We start from the raw sequence: 11,189 nt of genomic DNA on the forward strand, positions 1-11,189 counted from the left end.
ACTACCATCGGAGCTCATAACAGTTAGTAATCATAATTTTTTTATCAATAATGTTACTACCAAGAACCATTTAAATACATAATTTTTATTTTCAGATCTTTTTTCTTCATAACATTCATTGATCATATTGTTTTAATTAATAATGTTGTTACTAAGAACATACTTCAACTCATAATGTTGTTGTTCAGAATAATTTACTTTATAACAGACATACTCGTATCTTTAAAAAATCATATATAATTTAATAGAGTAGATAACCATGCAGAGCATGCAGCATGAAAGCAAGCATGCAGCATGCATTGGTATCTCCTCGTCTCCGGCGCTGCGGGATGTGCAGCCCTTCCGCCCTTGCGTAACGAGGCTCAGGCGCCCACGCTTGCTTCCGCAGCTTCGGCTTTTTGGATCGCCATCGGCGCCTTCGGCGCCTCGGCGACCAGCCTCAGCCGCTCCAGCTCACCCGGGCGCCTGAGCCTCGTTACAGCGGGCGAGGGCTGCCCTCCCTCCGCGCCTCCGGCTTTTAAATTACACTCTAGGGGTAGGGCAGACAAGACTACGTGGAGTCGGTTTTGCAGCGATTCGTTTCTGTCACGTTAGTTTTGTGGCACAAAATATTGCCTGTTTGGACCATTTCAAATTAATTTCATGTTAAAATACGATTTAATACTAATATAGACATCATGATTTTCAATAATATGGATAAATACACTTATGAGTAATAAATTTATGAAAACAAATATTAGGATACATCACATTTATGAATATTATAGTTATTTATTCGAATGATTATGAGTTTCGATCATTAGTATAGAAAAATATATGAAAACAAATATTAGTAAAAACGAAGTGTATGATTAGTGATATTATGAATATCAATGATTATGTTTTTACATATGTAGGTTTTAAATTTTTTATGAAGAATGATCATTATGGTATCAAATTGTATGAGAAATATTTTCGGACCTCCAATGATAGGAATTGAAAAGTTATGTAAGAAAATGCGCTACCACAATTATTATTAAGCCACAGTATCACAGCGATCCCTGCTCACCGGTAGGGACAATATGTCTCCTCCATTTCTTTTGAAAGGCGACTTCTCTGATACGTTTATTCTATCTCAAAGGATAACTATTATTCTTGCCTTTATATTCTTATTGATTCATAGTGGACATGTGCCTAACTAACAAATATCCAGTAAGGGCCAGTAAGTACTTTGACTTTAATAAACGTCAAAAGTCTGTCAAAATCCATACAAAAACACCGGTTGTTGTTATAGTTACGGTCAAAGTAAAATGGTGCAACTCGGGCATAGTGATGACTATCATCAATTTCAAAATCGGTTGACTGACTGCCTTAAAAAAGTTTTGTAGGGAAACCTAAGTGACCCTGTTTTTGGTTAAGAACCGAACTCACTGTTGTTAACTTCAATTATGCGTAGTAGGTACGTAAGAAATAATACCCACTGAGATTGGTGCAGTAAAAAGTCACATTACGAGCGGTTATGCGGCCAACGATAAGTTATAAGATTAGACCCGACTCTACAATCCACCGGTCATTATTACAACCAGTTCTTAGACGATAGAAGTATTAAAACCTTTTTCGTTTACTCACCATGACTACAAAACACACTAATATGTTTTTCAAACCTATTTACTGTTTTATACAGATAACAACAAGCTACTGTGGCATCTTTTTCAATTGTAATAGATGCTATTTTTCAACAAAAGTGATTCTGACGACTGTTATACAAAAACATGGTACATAATGTGGACTATTATTATCGTACACGGAACAATCAGCTCTGAATACCTAATTATGAAACTAATCAAAATAAAAAAGATGGACGCTGCAATAGAGCCTGTAAAGTTTAATCCCTACTAACATTACAAATGCGAAAGTAACTGTCTGTCACAATTTCACGCCTAAACTGAACCGATTTCGATGAAATTTGGCATAGAGATAGTTCAAGTCCCCAGAAAGGACATAGGATAGTTTTTATCCCAATTTTTTGAACAGGGACGCGCGCGTTAAAATTTTTCTGTGACAGACAAAATTTCACGCATGTAGAGCCGCGGGCAAAAGCTAATCCACGATATTGCAATCGTATACTTAGGTGTAACGACACCAATCGTATTATCACACACCATGTTTCTCAATTTCCTGATTCACTAACTGCAGTTTAACTGAACTGTTGTGTCATCGCACAGAGAACTCATGTAAGTATGTAAAACTTTTGCAACACATCGTTGTATAAAAGTCACTGTGTTTTTATAGAGACCAATTATATGGATTAAGATTGATGATTTTACAAATACTCATCACCCGTAGAGAATGATAACTACCCATTAATTAAAATCAAATCAAATTTTGTTTTCATGCGTGTTCAAGAGGCAATTGCTAATGATGGAAAAAATAATGATGGCGTTTGGGAAAATTTTTCTCGAAATCATCTTAGGAAACGTAGCTAAGCATTTTATGTCACTTTTCATCTTACGAGATTTGCATGATATCGTATAATATAACAATGTGTGTATTGTGTACCTTTAAAATTGCTTGAACTTCTACGAGAATATTTTGCGATATAGTAGGCTACACTTAATCATATCGCCCAAACCAACCTTACTTGTTTAAGTGAAGCAGCAAGTCGAACGCACAGCGTTGAAGAGAGCTCTGTGATTGGTTCTTGTATCACCCTGTGCGTCCACGCGCACTGTGAGACCTCATAGTAACAATTGTGAATACGGGCGTTATTCTCGTTACTTATGTACCATTGTTGCATGCATGACACATCAGTATTCACTTACTTTTGTTATTTACTCCCAGACAATACATACTTGGGTAATTTATTTAAATAAGAATGAACTTTGGAGTCGCACGTCGAGGTGAACTCGTATTATTTACCGGTCAAGTGCCTAGTTACCTATCTGCTTTACTTCCAAGTACTTGACAAGATATCGTTAATGGCCTACTATTGTTTAATTGTTTTCCTCCTGCTGATAATAAATATGTATCATAACAGAACATAAATATCTTAGGTTATTGTATTTTTATAAGAAATCGCAAACTCTACACTCTACAAAGGTATTACATTAAATTATCAACTCTGTGTCATGTTTTGGTGTGTTTTTCTTATTTATTTTTGCTATACTATGTACTCATAAGTTACATGCACAGTATGTAGTAACTACGAGTATGTACCTCCTACTAGTTAGGTACTTAGTGTAAGTAAACTATGAAACTTAGTTCCTGAAAATAAATTACATTACTTGAATTTAACGCATGAATTATATTTTTGTTTCCGTAGAAAATAACCGTGGAAAATTATAAATAATATTATGCTTTGACCTTGGATAAACATTATTACTGACGACTTAAACGCAATTATTCTGCGTCGAGGTTTCAGTCTACACTTGAACTTAGACCTCACATTGTCTGTCTCTATGTACAGACGCAGCACATCAAGCTTACAATTGCGATATCTTATGTAGCTGGAATAAGTGCCATTTTGTACACATGTATAAAGTTGTACACTGTCTGTACCTACTATACAAAGGACAGTTTTCTACAGTTGTAACAATTGTATATTAGTTAGTACTACATAATTGGAAACGCACTTTCTCGTCTGACATTTAGCTGATAGAAAATGAAATTAAATTCAATATTTTTATATTGGTATCATACAAACTAACATTTATTTTACTCTTTGTTTCCATTCCATTTAATCTTTTTTTTTTGTTGTCATGTAAATGTACGGTATGTGAACAAACACGACGTTATTCCAGAACCAGTAATCTTAGATTATAATTAAAGGCAGTAAAATTATACTTAGCTATACAATAAAACATATTATTGTCTAGCTTTTTAATTACTCGGTGAATAAACTTCATAGAATGTCGTATTGTTGAGTAATATACTCGTAGGAATGGAAAATACGTTAGTCTAGATTTAGTTTAGTTTAGTGATTAGTTTTGAACTCTTTCGATGCGAATGTCCAGAGTTTGATCTCAGGTAGACAAATTTTTAAATTTTCATTTGATTTAATGTTTCCTGTTTTTTTAAACTACATATTATAATATATTGATATTATTGAACAGCCGTCATTATCAGTGGCGCCATCAGGACTGTGCGTAGTTGTATTCCACACACCCACACGATAGAAAAAACGCTCAAGGGGACTATGCCTCGACAATCAGCCATTCGAATCCTTACAGATGGTACTGATTAGCTGATAAAAGTCCCCAAAGCTACTACACAAACAGAAATATTTTCTGTGTATAAACGGGCTGCAACGGCGTACCAAGTCTTTACATTGAGAGCAAGATCAGTCAATTACTAAATTAATAAAGTTAGAAACTATGCTTCTTGTTACTGTTATTATTGGTCATTATTAAGTATAACTTTGTTGAGTACAGATTCCATATTTTCTAGCTGGAAATTTGATGTGGATCTATTTATTGTTTCTGCACCATTAAGACACCTACACTAGGGTAGGAATTATTTCTCGAAATGCTTATTAATTACAGTACGCCTAGCACGAAAAACTTTCCGAGTTGGAATCGTTTGCGTTATTCGAATCGCCATCAAAAGATTTAGTACGAAAACTACAACAGCGCCCTTGTGAACGTGTCGTAAAGTGAACTTAGTATGAGAAATGGTTGCACGAAACTTAGGCATTTAGAGAATCAAAATTGTCACGTTATCGTTTAATTCGAAGATTGAGTATCGAATTTTGTCGAATACGTAAACGATTCGAAGACGAAAGTTGTTCATGCTAGAGGTACAGCAGATGATAAGAACGAAGTTACTAAAGAATTGGTTAAATAGATATATTTTAGAGCCTACAATGACAGTTTTGTCAACCATATGCCATAAAATAGTCAGAAACGAGTTTAGTAATGCTGTGCAAAAATTGATACGCGAACTTTGTCCAGGCAACCATTGGCAGTCAAGGCCTCCTAGTTTCGTACATAATAACCCTTAAATTGTTTATTACCTCTCTCATTGTAATGATTTACTAAGTTCGAGTCATCAAATCAGTAAGTGATCTGTACCTCTAGTACGAAAAACTTTCGAGTTCGTTTCGTTGCGTATTCAAAGTGTCATCGAAAAATTTTGTATGAAAAATTAAACAGCGCCCCCTATATTATAGCCGCCCTAGGGGGCGCTGTTTAATTTTTCATACAAAATTTTTCGATGACACTTTGAATACGCAACGAAACGAACTCGAAAGTTTTTCGTACTAGAGGTACTGAAATAATGGTGCGAGAAAGTATTACGCGTCCGTAGCTGCTTTTCTCAAGTCGGTACCAAGTAATTGGTATTTAGGACGCATTGTTGTAGCTAATACATCATAGGTAGAGCTTGTCAAACATAAACTTAGATTAAACAAAACTGCCGACTGAAGAAAATTTTTAAAATTCGTGAAAATTGTTACCTGAATAAAAAGATAAGTTAACCATTACGAAAAGCTTAATTGTTATTTGTAAACTGCTAACGAAGTTCAAAACTTTGTTTCAAGAGTCGGTGACCTAATTGATATGCTATCAAAAAAATTGTATTCTAATGTGTCCCGTTTAGCCGATACCAGACAGGTTGTGTTTTTTTTTTTCATAATATACAAGTCTTAATTAACACGTCCAGTTACGATTTTTATCGATACAGAATACATAATACTCGTAAACTAGTGCTGTCTTCACTGGCGCATAACCAATTTAAATATTTTTTAACTTCATCAAGCAGCTTTTTATATGAGAATCAGTTATGTTTTATGACAGCAAATCACGCAATTTTGAACGTGTTAATATCATTCATATACTTAATACGACATTTTTTGTTAATTTCTTTGCATAACTACCTAATTGTTAAATTAGTTGTAAAAAAAATCAAATCAATAATAAGTAATATTATTTCATAGCTTCATAGCTAATTGCAGCAATACATACACGACCTTGTGTAATAATACCTTTATGTGCTCATAAAATATTATTTAAAACAAATATTTGAGTCCTACAAACATGCACAACTGCGACCTCAGATGGCAAGGATGCTTTTAATAATATGTCTGTAATTTCCAATGCGCCTCAATGTCGAGGTATTTACAATGCAACTGAAACAATAAATTAATTGTAACACACAACCGCAAAACATTGAGTGAAGCCTGTTTTTTGGAGCGAGAAATATTTCCCCAGTAACATCTTCTGTTACAATTCATCTCGTTACAAATAACACGTTTCTTGCAATCAGTATAATTACGCAGCAGCAACAAATATTTAACAATGGCTGCGGATATTGTCCACGGTTTGAATGAATTTGCATTACTTTTATAGTAACGCACTTTTCGATTGATTACAGTCTTGCACTTTCCTATAACTCTCCGTTCATTATGGTCGCAATTTCACTTTAATAGACGGAACTTTCATCTTATAAAACGCCTGTAGTACGGCATACGTTGGTTCATTCATTGACCTCAATATTACAATAAATAATTTTGACGTTTTGTTCTGTCGGCAAGGTTAGTGGTCTGTGTGCCTTTCACGGGGCAATCGGTGTGTTGCTGATGCAATGCTCCTCGAGATCGATGGAGAAGTTGATGGAGCAGTGTTGAGCTAGCAATGTGTCGCGTGCTGTCGAGATATATCAAAGCTCGTGTATTGTCTTAGTCCGAGGCATAGCGTTGCGCCAGCTAGTGGTCAATTACTGTCCATGGCTGTTGCAACGTCGGAACTCTCAAGCGGTGGTATTTCGAGTAATTACCCAGTTTTTGTTCTATCTCTGTCACGTCAGCGCTTTTACCTCGTCTTCTGGTAACGGCTCGAGGTTGTTACGTGGACGTCATAATAATAACTTTGTCGCATGAATATTTACGACCTACCGTTATGAATCAGTACCTACACAATAGAATTGAACTGCGAAAACATAAGACGATCTGACCGTAGAGCTTCTTTAAAAGCTTTGCTATTTTAATTTAAAATTTCTTAAATGTCTTTTGATGTAATGCTTCGGAGAAAAGGATGTTTTCTTTCAATAACAATGCCGTTTTATTGTTCACAGATTTGCAGTTAGCAGCAGAACTCGGAAAAACGTTGTTGGAACGAAATAAAGAACTCGAGACAGCCCTACGTCAGCATCAAAATGTCATCGAGGATCAAGCACAGGAGATCGAAGTAAGATATTTGACTCAACTGTCCATGTGTAGGCTTAATTCTCCATTTGCCTATAAGTAGTACCTACTTACCCCTTCAAAGGTAGAAAACACGACCCTTTATCAATATTAGATGCCCCCTTTATTGTCCCGAAGCAGTGGCAGGGTTAATACGGGGACGTGTAAAAGTACTTTTTAAAAGCCTACTTACAAAGCTACATTAGTTTTATGAGAGTTTTTCATGAGTATTTTAGAGGGTCATGTTTTCTGCAATGGAGACCAAAATAACTGATGATGTTTATAATTTAAATTTATCTTCACATCATTTCTTCGAGCATGCTCAATTAGGGATTATGCCCTCCATCTAAGGTACCTATTACGACTTCCGCACCAATTAACATAGTCGACGCAATAGTTTAACTTGGTTAAACTAATTAAAGAGCATCATGTACAGTTTATTGCCTTACCCACGTAATAAACGCTCATAAAAGCAAAACAAAAGAGCAATAACTTGTAACATGGAAAACCGTGAATGAATAGCCCTTTTAAGACGTATAAAACACATCTAAAGGGCAGTTATAAGGTAAGTAGAGTCGTAGGTCGCAATCTACATTAAATGACGTCCAGTGAAATTTGTATTAAGATCTTCATTGAAAGCTTTATTCGAGGTTGAAAAAATCTATTCAGATTATTTAATACATTGCTGGTGATCATAACTCTTAAATAAATAGTGATTTTAAACAACTCACAAAGCATTAGGTATATTTGGGCTCTATTTCTCCACTTGCTGCTAAACTTCATAATACCTACTTCATATTATATCACTGTAGAAGATTTCATTGATGTTTAGAAATATTTGTAGTGCAGGTAAAGTCACCATTTAAAAACCGTTTACTCGTACGTTACATCGTGACTCTACCTTCAACTGAAACTATTTCAGGAACCGCTGAAACTGGCACTATTCTTAACAAAACTGTTGTATCTCATTGCAGTACTTAACGAAACAAACAGTCGCACTGCGGGAGGTGAATGACTCAAGACTGAGGATCTACGAACAGCTGGAGGTCAGCATCCAGGACTTGGAGCGCGCGAACCACCGGCTCGCCGTCGACCATGCAGGAGACAAGAAGCATATTAAAACGTGAGTTTACCATTAAAACATAATTAATTATGTATCCTTGTTTTTTAAATAAACAACTTGAAAAATCGAACTGCCTAAGGCGGGAATCGAACCCACGACCTTTCGCTGGGCGAATGCTCTTCCAACTGAGCTACTTATAATACTGGCTGAAACCGTTCAATCATAATTTCATAGCGATTAGAGTCGCTTCTCAAACTAAATTTTAAATAAACAACTGAAACGCGCAAACGCATGAAAGAGTCAAAACTGAGTCTTTTACTCTACAATTTGTATCTGTATGTGTACTAAAAAACTCAAAACTGGGGTTTAGTTATTGGAAGTGCGCATCTGATGTGAAGAAAAATTAAAAGAAGAGTTTTTTCAACAACTTTTAACTAGGTAACTTAGCGTCAGCAAGTTAATTTTTTATTTATTTTTGAATTTCAAATCAAGGCAGTAAGTAAGATTCAAAGTAACGCGATAAGTTTGAGGATCTGAATTGCTGACAAATGAGCAAAAAAAACAAATCTAAAGAAGCTACAATACTCGTAGTACATACATACAACCTGCACTATGCATGCATTAAATATGGTATCATTATACTTAAGTACGTGACAATGAGCAAAAAATGCAATCTAAACCTCGCTTAAAAGGTAGGAACCGAGGAATGTCAGTGTTACTATCTCATCAAGTTTTTACCACTACTCGCACCGCAGTCCGTCCACGTTTTTCACTTCCCGTGCATTGTTCAGCCACATTTCTCATAAAGCGGCTAAATTATTCCACAAATGAACCTCCATTGTGTACACTTTTGGCCGATATAATTAGGCCGCTTGGGAAAACTTAAAACGTAGTGTTCTATGGCTTTAATACCCAGAACGTTCATTACTTTCACCGAAATTACCGATGGAAGCTATGTAACCATTAATCATTGTGTAAATTATAATTATGTCCTTTCTATTTCCCAGATTGTGCGCCAACATCGAAACGTTGGAGGGCAAATGCGAGGAGCTACAAAAGTCTGTCGACGACCTGAACGCTCAGTTAGAAATCGCCAGGCGGCGAGCCGAGCGCAAACCTGAAAGCGAGAAACCCAAAGAGAAAGAAACAAAGCCTGAACCGGCTACGCCCAATTCAAAGAAGCTAGAAGTGAGCAGTACGCCGTTAAAGGCTGTGGCACCTATCCCAGAACTGACGAAAGAGGATGAGGACTTGTTAAGGCTAAGCGATGAGCTGCGAGAAAGCAAAGTCGCGTTCGCACAAGAGCAGAGGAGGGTCACGGAGCTTGAGGAGCAGCTGGCTTCCATGGTCCAGGAGAACAACAGACTCACGGACCAGCTGAGGAACTGGCACCAGAGGGAGGATGAGCCCAAGTCGATGCATGAGGAATTCTCGATCCTTGAAGAAGTTAGGTGAGTTAGACCAACTAACTTGTTCATACAGTAGTACCTATGTCATAGAGGCTGTGATATACCTCTAGCAAATCTATAACAATTCAACGATTGGTTTTCTTTTCATCTCTTTCTCTCTCTGTCCCAAGCTGAAGAACTGTTTCCGGAATTTTTCCATATTTCTGTGACATCACAATTTTGCACAAATCCTATCATCATCATCATGTCAGCCATAGGACGTCCACTGCTGAACATAGGCCTCCCGTAATGCTTTCCACGTTGATCGATTGGTAGCGGCCTGCATCCAGCGCTTCCCTGCTACCTTTACGATGTCGTCGGTCCACCTTGTAGGTGGACGTCCCACAACAAATCCTATAAATATTTTAATTGCCCGTGCCAGAGCACTTTCAACAATTTATATTCTTACCGTGTTAATCATAGAAATCAATCATCGAAATGAAGTCGCTTTAACGGATCGAGAATTAAATCCTAATTAGATTAATTTGAAAACAATTGCATGAACTTTTCGTATAACACCTAATACTCATTATAATAGTTAATTAACAATAATTCGATTAATTATTGGAAAATTACATGAATGTTTTCTACTTTCCAGACAAGGTCAACTTTGCATCAGATGTCTGAGGGGCGTCGAGCGGGGCGATGACATGTCCTCGATGCTAGATGGTGACGACGACGACCGGAGTGCCATCAGTTCCCTCATCCTCACGCCCTCAGGGCAACACAGTCCTCGCGAGGATCTCGTCTCCAACAAACTTGTCAAATTCGACGTTAGTATTGCCCAACCTTACTATTGCCCCCTATAGCTTACCTTTCTACTTATGTACATCTGTCTGTTCTTCTAACTTCTCACTTTGTAAGATAAATTAACTGCATTAACTCACAGCTCCGCAATATTTGCAACATGATTAACATACTAATCCTGCCGAACTAATCTTTGTATTTACGTTGATGATCTCAGTACAATCCCACAAGTCATAAGTGACAATTTGAATGGCCAATAATTGAAAGAAAAGGCAAACATTTGTTCAAATCTCATGGGTATGTTTCACTCGTTTCTAGGCGACAATGCTTTTACAACTGCCCCTGATGTTGATCATCATGCTTTGCATATGCATTATGAAGCGCATTTGCAGTAGTTTTCTTTGGATATATCGAATGTAGTCGAAGGTACGTCCATTACGCCACGTTTTGTTATCGCGTTCAGGCACGCTGAGTCACTGGTGGCGGTCACCGGTTCATTCAGATATCTATCCTATATATTGGTGTAAGACCAATCATATCATTCATAATAGCATGTATTATCGGTTCTGGTATAAAATATAACATAAATAATTATTGAAGTTACTAACAGATTCGTGACTAACTCAGAATAATCGTATGTATGTGATCCGATGTATTATTTATATTCATAATAAGTTTATTATCTTGTGTGTATTATATCATAATAATATCGTAATTTATGTACAGTGGAGTAATGGGTGTATTTTGACTAATATTACTACAACGTTAACTACCA

At 36.5% G+C, this 11,189-nt stretch overlaps 1 protein-coding gene across 2 annotated transcripts in view; it reads left to right on the top strand.

Moving 5' to 3' along the window:
* Positions 1-11,189, top strand: part of centrocortin (cerebellar degeneration-related protein 2-like) — a 31,524-nt gene that overhangs the window by 18,151 nt on the left and 2,184 nt on the right. For both annotated transcript variants that reach the window (XM_028312248.1, XM_028312247.1), the window contains exons 2-5: positions 7,048-7,160; positions 8,131-8,279; positions 9,227-9,670; positions 10,266-10,440. In XM_028312248.1, the coding sequence (XP_028168049.1) occupies positions 7,048-7,160; positions 8,131-8,279; positions 9,227-9,670; positions 10,266-10,440 (881 nt within the window). The remainder of the gene's footprint in view (positions 1-7,047; positions 7,161-8,130; positions 8,280-9,226; positions 9,671-10,265; positions 10,441-11,189) is intronic.

Source organism: Ostrinia furnacalis, unplaced genomic scaffold, assembly GCF_004193835.3.
Source record: "Ostrinia furnacalis isolate ACB-3 unplaced genomic scaffold, ASM419383v2 OfSCF3843, whole genome shotgun sequence".
Taxonomy (NCBI): domain Eukaryota; kingdom Metazoa; phylum Arthropoda; class Insecta; order Lepidoptera; family Crambidae; genus Ostrinia; species Ostrinia furnacalis.